Source organism: Limanda limanda, chromosome 2 (genome assembly GCF_963576545.1).
Source record: "Limanda limanda chromosome 2, fLimLim1.1, whole genome shotgun sequence".
Taxonomy (NCBI): Eukaryota; Metazoa; Chordata; class Actinopteri; order Pleuronectiformes; family Pleuronectidae; genus Limanda; species Limanda limanda.
The window spans coordinates 10,454,065-10,468,726 of record NC_083637.1 but is presented as its reverse complement, the minus strand read 5'-3'; the positions used below and the strand labels follow the sequence as shown (position 1 = coordinate 10,468,726).

Sequence of the window (14,662 nt, the reverse complement as noted above, 5' to 3'; positions counted from 1 at the left end):
AATCTAAAATGGGGTGTGAGAGAATACAGAGGCAGGAGTGAAGCCTACAGGGTATACAAATGTGCTAAAACAACAACAGCAGCAGCAGTACAGTGTATGCTTCTAGTGTCGGAGACTACCCAGAGGTATCCAACACCGTCCAGGTGATAAAGGATGTAGTGTTAGAATGCAGCAAGAGCGTTTTGGAAAGTACAGCGTGTTAGAGGGGAAAAGTTGAGCAGACAGACAGACAGGCTTTAACTTTCCTCACAGCTGAGTCCCATTCCAGACTGTTGATACCCCCAGATACCAACAGTAGACTCTGTTTTACATTCACCTCCATCTGCAGAGAGAGGAGAGAGAGGAGAGAGAGAGAGCGAGCAAGCGAGGGAGCAGAAACCCTCCGCCATATCAGATTTCTCACTTTTTCTATCTCCCTTTCTCCTTAAAACTTTCTCTCTCATGCCCCCCCTCTGTCTGCCTCTCCTGTTCACACTGTTTCACTTACTCTACCACTTTCTCTCTCTCTCTCTCTCTCTCTCTCTCTCTCTCTCTCTCTCTCTCTCTCTCTCTCTCTCTCTCTCTCCCTCCCTTCCTTCCCTACCTCCCTCCTCTTCTTTTCTGTGATCCTTTCGGAGTCTCTGCTGAGACTTCCTCTCCTCTGTAGCCCTATTCTCTTTTAACTCCACATCTGAAGTTTATATGTAAACACGGCCCAGTGTAAACAGGCTGCGCCAGTTGGCCAGCCCTCCTCCAGCCCAAACTCTGTTTATTTTACTCTCCACTCTTTTAGAGAGTAGGTCAATATCTAAGGAGAGGTGTCACCTTAACTTAGACCCACATTTCTGGATGGGATGTGATTGCGTTACATGTGGAGCTGCTCTTGTTTATTTTGGCACAAACAAAATCTTCTCACATGCAGTTTTTAAGATCCAATCAATGAGCTGCTTGGCTTTTCCGAGGAGCACACGCTGTGGCTGCAAATGGCCCTTTTCCATTCATCTGCCGCTACATAGAGCCTGTGAGTTTCAAAACCCGTTCACTAGAGTGGGGTCAGTTGAGGACATGCTTCTGCTGCTGCTCAACAGTCTTGGAGTCTGTGTATTTATTCCTGGTGGAGACTTACTCACTCCCCCTGTATTCAGATCTTTGCAGATGCACCCGAGTCATGCCCTCTTTCACCTGATGCCCCAGTATTCTCCGCTCCCACAAGGCTGTCCAAGAAACAGAGTCGACAGAATCGGCCCCTGGCTGTCTACAATCCACAAGCCCTAGACATTCAGAATGGTAAGAGACGGACAAGTGTACATCTGTATATTTTCAATCCTCTGAATGTATTGAAGGAGAATATTTTACAATATGTGATCATTCAGAAACAAAATGTGTATATGTACCTTACAAATAAACTTTTTGGGCTTTAGAAATTAGACTTTTGTTCCCTTTTTAAATGTAAAGTACTTACGTTTCCCAGGAATTATCTCACTCCCATATCTATTCATTCAATGAGAGACTCTGACAGGTATCAGTTAGGTTTAGTTTTTTTAAAGCTGTACTATAGGAGCTATGGGAGCCAAAGAGGTTACTTGCTTGAAAAAGGTCAAAAGTATATACACTTATGTCCTATACAAATAAGTTGTTTGAGACTCAATAACTTCATATGTCTACTATTGTTTCTTTTGTCATACAACCATTGTGGGCGCCATTGTCATATTTTCAAATCCCACACAGTGGTTTAAAGTTTACTGACAATAATCCTTTTTCAAACACATTTTTCCAGCAGTAACACACACTGAGGCACTAAAAACTACTTTGATGTAAAATAATAGACTGATGACTTTGTGTGCCCTTATTTACTTCTTTTCAAATACTTAGAAGTCCTGCGCATTAGGCAAGTTGATCATGTGACCTTTTGACCCAAATAAACCTGGCTCCAGCAAGTTCTGATCTGCAGCCAGTCAAATCCCATCCCCTCCACAATACCAAAGGAGTCTAAATCTGCTTACCAGATTGCCTCTCTTTGCCTCCCTTGCGCCAGCTTTTACCGTGGAGTATTTTAATATCAGGGATGAAAGGCGTAATCCTTTTTTAACCTTTGTGTCTTTTACATGGCCCTATAATGGATTTAAAGTAAGTTGTCTCAGTGTTCACAGGGTAAATGCAAAATGAGGATGACGCAGTGGAGGAGTGAGGAGAGTATTTATGTGAACATGTGACTCTTGTGTGACACTACATGTGTCAAATAGCCCTGCAGACGTGACAGTATACTGTGCGTAGGAAAGTGCATTAATCAGTCAGCAACATGTCGAGTGTAGGAGGCAAATTACCTTAATTTACCTCTAACAATCTTCTAAGCAATTGATATAATTTAACTTGTATATTTGTTCCCGAGCACAATTTTGACCTAATCTTAATCTTTGTGTTCATGTGGCCAAAAAAAAACCAACAATTTAAATCACGCGTAAACAGATTCAGTGCTAACACAGGAACCTTATTATTATTTATTTGGAGTAGTGTTTCTAGCCAGTGGGTGCAGTCTGACATTCATCCTCTTTTTGCTCCGTTTTTGGTCTCCACCAACTCATCCTCTCAGTTGTTTCCCTCGTGTATCACATGATTGGAGCTTAGCACGTCAAGCTCAGTCGGTTTTAGAGTTTTTACTTCAAAAGAAAACAATATTATATGTTATTATATTATATTATATTGCTAAAACAAAGCAGGGTTGCAGTGAACAGCTAAACAATGACCCTGTGTGGGTGTGCACAGATGTGCTTGATTGACGTCTCTACCACTCTCCTGTTATATTTGTAAGGTTGGAACAAATGACCTATTGACACCTGAGCTCTTACCAATTATAACTCCCATGTTGATGATATTAATGAGTGTCATTCCTTGCAAGGTAAAAAACTGTTTAATAAAATGTCCACAGATCAGATTACCAATTTGTAGTCAGTCTTAATTAATTAAGGACTTCTGGTTTAAGTGCTTTTAATATATGTTTGACAAGAGAAGGGAATGGGTCCAAACAAACCTTTTTTTACACAGCAGCACTTCCCTGCTTTTCTCCTAAAAGCAGGATCTGTATTTGTCAGTAAAATTGAAATAAAAGACTTTGTGCCTCTCAGGTCCTTGACTGTGAGTGCAGGAGTGTATTATTATGAGCAATAAAAACTTGGTTGTGAATCTCACCTGTTTTGACAGCCAGTTGGTTTATAAAGTCCCTTGTTGATGCAGCATCTTCTTATATATTGATAAATTATTTGGCTGTTTTACCAAGCAGGCGATCATCAGTGAGTTTGAATAGGCTGAATCCTTAACAGTAGAATGAAATAGAAAATAAATTAACATGTGCTTCTTTTTGTTTTGGAATCTGAGTGGCCGTTGCAGTCGGAAACAGTTCCAACCTGGCTACAGATGAGACTTCCATGGGCAGCAATGAGTCAGTGTCGTCCCAGTCGTCGTCAGCGTCGGCCTCAGAGACGCCCACAGAGCGCAGCGACCATCCCCCGCCTAAGACCAGCTTTAGCCCAGGCAGCCACTCCAGGTGAGTTCTTCACTATGCATCACTCCCAGATGTGAATATGACTGCACCACTCAAAATGAAAAGCATTGGTTCTGTAGTGAGATCAAAGCAGCACACTGCAAGGAGGCTGTAAACGGTGGCTCACACATTTTGAGTCACGTTTCTTCCTCCACAGAAACGCATCCAAAATACGATTAAATTTTGTTTTCCGCACCAGAGACATAGCTGTCCATCTGTCTGTCTGACCCACTCTCTTCAGCGTTTGGCAGAAACGTTCACACAGACTTAAAAATTAACTGATCAGTGCTCACACCTCACATATTGTGAATATGATTAATCCGAAATGACGAATTAAATGTCATTTCATCTGGGACTAACATAAATTTAGACTTGAGAATGATATTATTAGAATTGGGTTGTCAAAGGTCAAAATCACTGACCTCATAAAATACGATTTTTGCCTCGTGAATGCTTGAGGACATTTCTTTCGTATTTAGTGCAAACTTTCACTTGGACTTGAGGTTTGACTTAAGTTGTCAGAGTTCAATGGTCAAGGTCACTGTGACCTCACAACATTTACAATATCTTTTTGGCCATAACTCAACAATTCATATGCTTATTCTTTCACTCACATATTTTATGTGTCTGGATCGAGATGTTAGTAAATGGGTGTGTGGCTGGTTGGTGGAGGCAGTAATTCTAGTTTGTACCCCTGTATAGCATCATATGGAGCAGTTACACTGTAGTTGCAGCTTTAGTTCTGTGTTTTCAACTCCAGTAAAAAGTTCATGTAGCAAAGAGAAAACTATCTCTTTAAAGAACCGAAATCTGTTTTTCAACTGTGTGGATGAATACATAGAAAAATCTGATTCACAATTCTTATTTATAGTGTTAATTGGGTTTTAAAGTGAATGGATTTTCTGGTGAATGCCTGTGTTTAAAAATGTCATCTACTGGTTTTACTTCTTTCTCTGTCTTTGAAATAATAAAAGATGGAACATGATTTGAGAGTTGGATGCTTTGCTGTACTTCTCCCTGGCTTCTCTTTTCTGTCCTCACTTTATCTGCTAAGTCCTTGGTCCTTTCTGTTGTTTCCAACCCATGGCTTGTCTTGAATGCTGATGTGAGAGATGAATTATTGTGTTATGCTGCAGATGTTAGACTCTGCTATGTCATGTCTGCACATTCACCTTGAAATAGTCTTTGCTTTTTTCATTCACTGTCCCCTTCTCCTTCTCCATCAGCTGAAAGGAGCTGTGAAATAAAATCAAATCTACCTCACAACTTGACAAAGGACAATGTGATTCTCTCACACTGACCTCTGTGGGTGCGTTGCCTGCCTTTTGTGTGTAGGCTTGTTGGTACCAAGCTTTTTTTTCCTGAGTTGCAGGATAAGACAGGCACAGCTCTATGGTAGTTATGTAACCAACTCTTTTTCTGTTTTCCCACATATGTGGCATCATGTTGGAGGACGGAAGGAGTAACCAGGAGGAGGTCGTAAATCTCCGCTCTTATTTGCTTGGGAGACAGGTGGCTGCGCATTGGCCGTGTAAATCGTATTGACGTTGGGGAGATATTCGTCTTGTTTACACTTATAGCTGCAGCCCCTGTCCCTTGATGAAGACTTGGGCCATATGTCACAGGGTGTCGCCCTGGCTTTGTTCACTCATAAATCTTAGCGTGTGAGATGGTGGAGACCTGTTAGCACAGCACCTCTCCGGACTGTGACCCAGGGATGTGGGTCCGATCCTGGCCAAAAGGAGCAGTAGGAGTGGCGTTGGCCAGATTATTTCCAGCTTCTCTCAGAAATATGTTTTCTGCACTATGGTGAGCTCAGAAGTGCACCTGGAAAACAGCATATTTCAGTGTTTTTGCAGCATAGCTGCAGCAGAATCTGCCTGGTCGTACACAAATGCATCCTGAGTCACTATGTCATGTAATAACACTATGTGGACTGTGGCATGATTTATCATCTACCTCATCCTTGATGTCTCGCCTCATTACTCCTCCTCTCCGTGAATTCAGTCACAGCTTCTCCCAGTGGCGCTGTTGCCCCATGTCCTGCCCAGTGAGGTTACATTGTTATTTTGGCCTCTTTTCCTTCCTCTCCCCAGTTCCGAACTCCAGCTCTCAATGTCTCTCTCTGGCAGACAGCTGTGAATCATAAAATGGTGGATCAGATCTTATTTCCTGCCCACCCAAACTGGCGGTGGCTAAGCGGGCAGCTTGGCTGTAGGTTTGATCCCACCTCCTACTAGAAACACTGTTAAATCCCACTGCAGCCCTTCTTCCTCTGGTAGAAAGACAGTTGATAGTCCTGCTCATCCCTTTGTGAGCTCCACGCCAGGATCAACAGGGCCTGGATGCTGCAGGCTGAAATTCCTGCAATAATGAGAAACAGCAGTCAGCTTCTGTTGATGAATTTCTCCCTGCTACTAACTTGGCAGTGTGTGATAATATGCGATAAATCTCGTCATTAAAATAATAAACCAAAAGTCTCCAATAGCATTCACTTTAAAATTGGATGTTTGATAGTTTGTTATGGTTTTTATACAATAAGATGTCATTTCTCAAGTGTATTACAAACATGTTTATGTCTATGAAAAATTGTAACAGCTCCAAACTTAATATTCTTAAGAACTTGTTATAAATTTATAGCTGGATTGGGATCTTAATTCAGGCCTCAAATACAATGCATTTTCACTCGAGTCCCCATTTACTGTATTTAATCATATTTACAGAAGAAGCTTAGCTGGGCCGATGATGGGTGAAAACAACGGATGAGCAATTCAAAGCTTGATGCTATTTTTGTTGGAGAGAAATGGCAAACGATTTCCCTCGGTTTGGCTTAGCTGTAATTGTGAGAGCAATTCTGGGATGAATCCATTTACCTCTGGTACATTTAACAAGTTTCTAGGGCAGCCGTGTGGCATTCACTGATTTTCTCTCTTTTTGATTATTTTAAACAGTTTGTCTTGAAAATCTTAAATGATCTGTGTAATCCTCTTCCAACTGAAAGCAGTTGGATGAATGTGTTAACTTTTCTCTCTCGTGTGTGTGTGCGTGTGTGCATTTTTTGTTTTGTCATCTTATTTAGGGGATTTGTGTGTAAGTGGTTTCACCTGCAGGTGGGTGAAGTGTTGGTGCTCCTCTGCTCCCCTGCCTCCTGGCTGAGACCCAGGCAGACAGTGTTTGTGCCTGGGCCCAGGTTAATGAGTGGATTTGCTGCACTGCAGCGCACTGTCCCCCCATGCTGATGTGGAGCAGCTGAGCACCACAGTGGCCCCACACTGCTGCAGAGCTATAAATCACCCACAGTCAGGCCAGGCCTGAACGGAACAGCCGCTGCTGGGGATGGACAAGCGCTCTAAAAGAGGGAAGAAGGGGATGAAACCGAGGGAAGAACCAAAGCAGAGGAGGAGAATTAAAACATGAGCGCAGTGCTGTGTGCTCACCTCCACCTATGTCAACATAAGATCCCACCATGTTATCCCTTAAGGCAATGTCGCTCTCCCCCTCTCTCTCTCTCTCTCCTTCACCAGTAACCACTATTCACAACATCCTCTCAACCTCCAGCCCCTCCCCAGCTGCTGCCTCTAATTGCCTTTATTAACGTCTCTATGGGAGCGGCAGCTAGGAGCAATTTGCTCATTATGTGCTGTATTAGCACTGGCCTTGGGACAGGCATGGAACACAGAGGGATGCCTGGCTAAGACTCTTGTTCTCCTCAGCTCCACTCTGCCTTTACCAGGACCCCTACCTCCATGCTGTAGGTCGACCATAGACGTGTTGGCCCTGACAACAGCAAGTGTAAAGCACAGCTCTGACTGTTAAGCGTTAACAGATAGAGCTTGTGGTCGGAGAGTTTTAGTTTGACTTTACACAAGGGGCAGTTATATACATCACTGTGGAAGCTCTGAATCTACATGTGTGGTTGATGAATTAAAAGAAAAATCCACATGAAGTGAGCCAGTGAAATCTGGCAGAGCAGCCTCAATGGTCCTTGGCATCGATTCCACTCTTTGGAACATGACCACATTTTTTTTTTTACAGCGATATATTCCCTCAGTGTTTGAGTTTTGTCAGCGATGGTGTAGAGCCCTGTTTAAACACGCTGGTACCAAATCTCCCATATGTAATCAATTGTGTTTGGTATTGAGTTGATATCACATGATTCATGAATAAATGGGATTAGTTTTCTTATGTTCTATTTATTTCAATTCTGGATGCTGGTTTATTGTTTCATCATTATGATTGAAATGAGGAAATTCAATTCTTTTGTCTCTGTGTTTTTTTTTTTAAGTATTCAATTTCAAATGACCTTCCTCCACAATTGAAAGTATCAATGGGATTCGTTTTCACCAAATCACCAAAAGCTCTCGAATCTTGTTTTCTTTCCGAGTTCTGAGATATATGTATTCTTTTCTAATTTTTCCCAAAATGTATGAGGGGGTTGGTAGGAAAAGTTCTGGAAAAGGTCTGGAGCAGCTGACTCAGATCTTTGCGTTCTCCCATACACCCCCTGTGAAAAGTTTCAGCAAACTATCGGTGATTCTGAAAGCAGATTTAGATTAAAAAATCCTTAATGTAAATGGAATTTTCTTGCAATCTTTTTTAGTTTCTTTGTTTCTATCTCCACATCGCTCATCCTGTCATCCAATCGGATAAGCGTTTCTCGAGTACCGTACAAAGACAAATATCCACGTAACCAGCGTCATCGATTACAAAAACAACACTTTGCAAGATGGCTGCAGCACAAGTTCATAACTCAAAAAAGGGGGCAGATAAGTTTCTTTGCATCATTTGAAATATCCGACCTTCAGAAAAATAAATCAAAGCTGCTCTTTAAAATTTACCTCTCAGCCTCATGTGGGCAGTGATTGAGAGTCACTTCTCTTCGAGAGGCTTTTTGGCAGATGGGGTAGAAGGGATGATTTAATTTATGAAAACCTGTTTCTCTTTGAATTCCCATGTGTGCCGGCTGTAGACTTCTGTACAATAAAAAAGAACTCTGTAGCGGCTGTGTCACGGAATGAAACAAGATAGAAAATGTGTGATTTTTCAAGGTGACTCAAATGTGGTTTATTTGTCTTGTTTAATTTTGTTGCTGCATTTTAATATTAACACCGTTTAGTTTGACTTCTTGCTCTTATGAAACACTGGACTGGAAGACATTTCTCTCACCTCGTCGCCATAACAACAGGTTGCTCTCTTTGGCTCACCTGTTGCTCTGTGCAGTTCTTACAGTTATTTTTCTAAAAGCACAGTCAGTTGAGGGAAAATACCTGAACGTTTACACTTAAACTGAGGGAAATCTGCTGATTATTGTGGCATTTCCTACCAGAGTGTACTTTGTACATGCTTTAAAGGAAAAGAAACCCATAGAATCTATTGTGACTTTGTTTTTTATCCCGTTTTCTTTCGATCTGCAGAGCCATAGCAGATTTGTTGTCCACACCTGGAACATCTGGAGAGAATCAGTCTTCTGCCACCTCGGACAAAGAAAAGCCAGATGAAAAGTAAGTCAGCGTCCCCGTCTTTGTTTTCTCTTATTTTTACTGTTTCTTTGTTTTTTTCTGAGACCATTTTCATTCCCTCCCTCCATTTGTTACATGTTATCTTGCATGTTTGCTCAACAGAATCCCACACACTCTCCTTTGTCTAAAATCTAAAATAGTTTCCCCTCACTTTTTTAGTTCTGTGTATTCACCTGCAGCCCAACTTTTGGCTTCGGCAGGAGAAGCAGACCTCAAACACCAGATACACACAAAGAAGTGGGTGAACTGGATGTAATTGTGGAGACGATCTGTCCATTACACTGAGCTATTCAGAGTAAATGATGAATTCATTTCCATCGCTTTCAGATGTTGCCAAAGTAATTGCAAGCAGCCCGGCCATTCTATTGGGAATCCATTAATGTTATTTTCATATAAATACAAATCCCCATTTCCCCCTCGAATGCAGTTCCACAAGAGTGCATTCTTCCCAAATATTCTGAATTCAAGAACTCGGCTGAACATTGTAGTATTGACAACTCTTGTGACCACAAACTTTTTTCCCCAGTTTGTATGTCTTCTTTCTCCTCTCATCCCGCATTGTTGCTGCTCGGGAGAAAGAATATGAAATATTTATCAGGGCATCATGTGTTGAAGGCACAATTTCTACATGGTAATGTTGCTGGCATTCGAGATAACCGTTTGCTACGGTGGGCAAAACAACCTTTTCTGTGGAAGCAGTTTTTTATGTTTTCCGGAATGGAGTGGCATAAATACGTCTTTTTACTAACCTTTGCAGAGCGCTAGACGCGGCTCCTTTGATGCCACTCTTTCACATCAAACTGATTTAAAATGCAGCCTCTTAGCTCACAAATGTGAATTTACAAGCTGAAGCGCAGTTGAGGGAGATTTCTTTTCTACGTCTGTTTGTGTGCAGACCTACTTCACAATCCCCCCCCCCCCCCCCCCCCCACACACACACCAAATTTTAATTATCTCTCCATAGATGGTTGTCTGCTATGCAAAACCGAAGTGTCCCTGCCTTTTTGTGCCGCACAAAACCCGCTACAAACAGCGTTGCATCTCATTGTGTTGGTACACAGGTGTGTGTGTGGGTGTGTTTGGACTCGCTCGCCCGTCTGTCTAGACTGGAGATAGAGCGAGACCGGAGTGTGTAGTGGCCCGGCTCCTCTCTCAGTACGGCTGCTTATTTTCCAGCCTGGCCCATTTCTGCTGTTTCAGGCTAGTGAGTGAATGAAAAGCAGGCCCTGGTCCAGATTGAACTATGCAGTAATCCTCCTCAAAGCTCAGCCAGCTCACTGATTGCCTTCATTTTTCAGTGTCACCAGCAGGAAAGCCAAGGCTGTGTACCCATGTGAGGCTGAGCACGACTCTGAGCTCTCCTTCCAGGTCGGCGCAATATTCAACGCCGGTAAGTGTTATCGCCTACACCAGTCGCTCACTCAGAACCAGCCTTGGCATATTGGATTCGGAGGAAAACCGAACACCCAATCTGATCTTCAATCGAACAGAGAGATGAGACGAGGAGAGGGAGGGGGAGGGAGAGAGGGAGGGAGGGAGGGAGGGAGGGAGGCAGGAGACACAGATTTGCTCTTCCATGTGTCTGGGAAGAGGCTTGACTAAGCTTTAATCGCTCTCAGAGGAAATGAGGATTTTGTAGTTCCTATTTTTTGACAAAATCCTCTTTTGTGAGAAACAGACACTATAGATATTCTGTAGTCTTTACACGGGGATATGTCGTGACATTTTTTTATAATATCCTGCAATGATTGCAGTTTATTGGTTATTATGGTTCAGCAACCTATAAGAACTTAAAAAGTTATTTTCTCCTTTGAAAGTGAGATCACATCTCTTCCACCTTCCAGCTCCTATCACAGGTATTATCATTTAAAGTTGTGATCTGAAACATGTCATCAATACATATATAGATTAGATTTGGATGACTGATGCTTTAACTTAATCATATTTTAGTATTTTATTTATTTAACAGGGACACGCATTCATGCCTTGGACGTTACGGACACAAAACATAGAAATTACGAAGTTATTGGGATTTATAAATATGCAGCAAAATAAGGAGAGAAAAGCAGAATTTAAAAATCAATAAAAACATCAGTATATGTTCATTATTTCCTGTTTTGATGCCTGTGCAGTGAATCTATCACAACTTAAGTGTTGCATGAGTTCATGTCAGTATAAATGCCTTTTCAATTTGAGTGAGTTTAATAGAAGCTTGATTTCCACCTTTTAAAGATGAACTTGTTTCTGAAAGAATAAACATAACTTAATTAATTAAGTGTCACATTTTCAGAAAAATGAAATTTAATCATGTTCTCACTCTGGTATTTCATTTGGAGCTGAAGTGTTTTGTTTATTAGAAACATTATCATCGCACAACGATGTGTTTCTTCTGGATCCCAGTTTGAATCTCCAGTTACATGGGTTCAGTAAAGTTCTGCTCAAATACTGTTTGTACGTGATCACATTCCAAATATCGTGATTGACATGTTACAACATGTTACGTGATCAGATTCTCAATAACTAAATATTTACAGTATCTCTGAGACTCTTGACACTTTGCATATTTTGCTACATGATCCAGTTATCTCTAAATATATTTAAGATTTTTTTTGGTTTGAGTTCTGTGCATCGCAAATGTGCAAAATGTCAAGAGGTCTGAATACTTTATGCAACGCACTGTATGAGTGGTAGGAAAAAAAGAGGAATTCAATATATGTTGATGTTTTCTCACCCTTTAACATTAAGAGAGCAACTTTGGCTCAATCATTTATTGTGTTCACGGATAGAAAGAGTTGTTAGAGTCCGACTGATTTTTGGGAAAAGTATCGATAATGGGGAGTCAAATATTTCTGGTAAAAACGTGTTATAAACGCTTGAAATTTCATAGTTAAAACTTCATTATCATTTACTATAAACAAAAAGAAAACACCAATACAACCAAATATTAACTCTATATAGTTAATTTGAATTAATTAATATTAATCATAATATTTAAAAAAGATATGCACATATTTTCTGTATTGTTTATTCTGCTAATGTAAAGTTTTTTATCCCCAAACATAAATGCAGAGATGTCTGTGAAAAGCTTTAACTGGCTGATGTTTATCAACCAACTAATAAATTGGTCGGCCTCTAAAATAAACATTATAAAACAGCTACAAAATAATAATGTGCTTATAGTTAGAATGCAATGAGTGTTGAGAAACTTCATTCTTTCATCTAAGGATGTCCATTGGTTTTCTACTATTTATCGAATAATAAATAAAATCGGTAAAAGCTACTCAAGCTGATAAAGATCTTGAAAAACATACTTAAAAATGAATTCCATTGCAGAAATGTATAAAACTGTTGGTGTGTTATTGTATGCTGTACGTGAGCAGTTGGTTTGTTTATCATCATTTAAAATGTATTTAATAATATTCTAATGAGGCCATATATTGCTTATATATAAAAACATATTTACCTTAAACCTTTACCATTATCAGAAAACACTTATAACACCGATTTATTTGTTTCATTGTCAAGTACCAGGTAACTTGGAGGTGAAAACATGTCTTTTGCAATTAATTTTCTTTGTGGTTGAACTCTTTTGCTCTCACTTGAAAGCTTGAGCTCTAAACTCACTCATATATTCAGTGTTCAGTCCAAACGATGTACAGAAGCCCTTATAGCTGTAAAACTATGTATTCAGTTTGTTGATGTTTCCTTAGAAGTTCTCACTGACTATTTAACCACAAATCTATTGACTTGCAGATGTACAGAAAACTTTACGGTATGAGTTTTGAGACAAATCAAGAACCCAGGGAGGATTTTGAAAAGGCCCGTCACAGGAAGGTTCAGTGCACTGACACATTTCAGACCTAACAGTTAGTGAGAGCTCCGTTTTGCTGCTGAGCTTCAGCTCCTGGTGAAATTCTAGAGAAGCTGGATTCAGAAACCGGCTGCAGATTTACAGTCGAGGTAAAAAAAAAAAAATGAGCTGCATTGTGGTTTTGGAGAAAACGCATAGTTACCGCATCCTCCCTTAAAACCCTCTGCCCTGTTCATCCTGACATGCACACACACTCACTGGCTCTTCTGTGTCCTCTGTCTGTCCCCCCCCCCCCCCCCCCTCTCTCCCTCCCCGTGGCGCTGTCCTCCCGGTGACGCTGTGTCCTCTCCTGCAGTGACCCAGTCGAGAGAGCCGGGCTGGCTGGAGGGGGAGCTGGAGGGAAAGAGGGGCCTCATCCCGGAGAACTACGTGGAGTTCCTGTAGCCCCCCCCCCCCCACGTGGAAATATTTATGGACAAGTTATCACCTTCACTGGGAAACGTGTGCAGTCGTGTGCATGCGCCTCAACTCTGACATTCACAGTGGAGCCTCGTTTCTCCCCCCGAACCCTCTGAGTCCTGTCTGCCATGTTTCACCCCCCCCCGGCGGACCACCCTCGATACATTACTCTCGTGTTCCGCTGGCAAGTCGACTTTGTGATGCATGTGCGTGTGTTTCTCGGTTTGAATTCAGTTTCCATATTCACTTGAATTTTCAGCTTGGTAGTTCCAAAAAAATGGGCTCGCACTTACGATGTTCTGCTGTATACAAAGATGCTGTCGCCTCTACAAATCCTGGTAACTTTGTAGCAGCAGCGGGCGACCGAACGCCTCTCTCTCTCTCTCTCTCTCTCTCGCTCTGTGTGTGGAAGGCCTCGCTCGCCCCTCTCTGCCCCACTATACATGGTATCCATGAGTCAAAGAGTGATTCTCAGACACTGTCAGCGCTCAAGTCACTGTAGCTTCTCACCCTTTATGCTCCACACCCATTGGTTGAGAGAGAAGCCATACCCTGCGTGCCTTCACCACCAGGGCACTTCCTGTACAGGTCGGGCTGTGGATGAAACTGAATGAGAGTGTTACTGCTTTCACTTATAAACAAATGCTGCATTTTATGTTATTTTAAGATTATTTAGATATTTCGAAGATGAGGCACATTGCTACTGCAATTTTTATTTGATGTAATTGGCACAATGATTGCATGTTCTTTGAATTTTTACTACACCCCTGTGCTGTTTTGTTCTTGGTGCACTCCTTCACAGAAACACAGTGAGTTGCCTCTCTGATGCACCGATGAAGCCTTTTGTGTTGCGACACGTTCAACAACGAGGTCGATTTCAAAAGATTGTGGTGATGAAAACCAAGTATGATCTGTTGTTTGTTTTAAAGCTTCTTCTTCTCCTTTTTTTTTAACGCTGCTCAGTTTCCTCTGAGCCGAGAAATGAGACACTCCCACAAAGTTGAAATTTCTGTTCGAATTTTTACCATCATTTTATCTTCAACTTCTGTGGAACAAGTTGATTTCAGTAAGTTTTTATTATCCAAATGTCCACGTATATATCCTGAAAGAGTCATGACTGCCAAGTACGTTCTCAAAATCTCCGTTAAGATTTCACCGGTATGAGTTTTTTCACACATCACGTTATATTCCATCCCTCAGCTCTTCAAACGAGACACTTTACTTTTTTCTGAGAGCTGTGGTTCAAGTTTGTGTTTTTCAGTTGCAGTTGCAATCATTTCAAGAGATTTGTAAAGGGCCTTGACTTCTCTTCCTCTTGATCAATGTTAAACAAATAAAGATTGTTTTTGTCCTTTA

At 41.3% G+C, this 14,662-nt stretch overlaps 1 protein-coding gene across 1 annotated transcript in view; it reads left to right on the top strand.

Annotated features, from left to right (window-relative positions):
• arhgap10 (Rho GTPase activating protein 10) overlaps positions 1–14,662 on the top strand; it is a 39,996-nt gene extending 25,334 nt beyond the window's left edge. Inside the window, exons 19-23 of the mRNA XM_061089566.1 lie at positions 1,125–1,266; positions 3,352–3,520; positions 8,932–9,018; positions 10,335–10,426; positions 13,203–14,662. Coding sequence (XP_060945549.1) covers positions 1,125–1,266; positions 3,352–3,520; positions 8,932–9,018; positions 10,335–10,426; positions 13,203–13,291 — 579 coding nt within the window. The 3' untranslated portion in view covers positions 13,292–14,662. The remainder of the gene's footprint in view (positions 1–1,124; positions 1,267–3,351; positions 3,521–8,931; positions 9,019–10,334; positions 10,427–13,202) is intronic.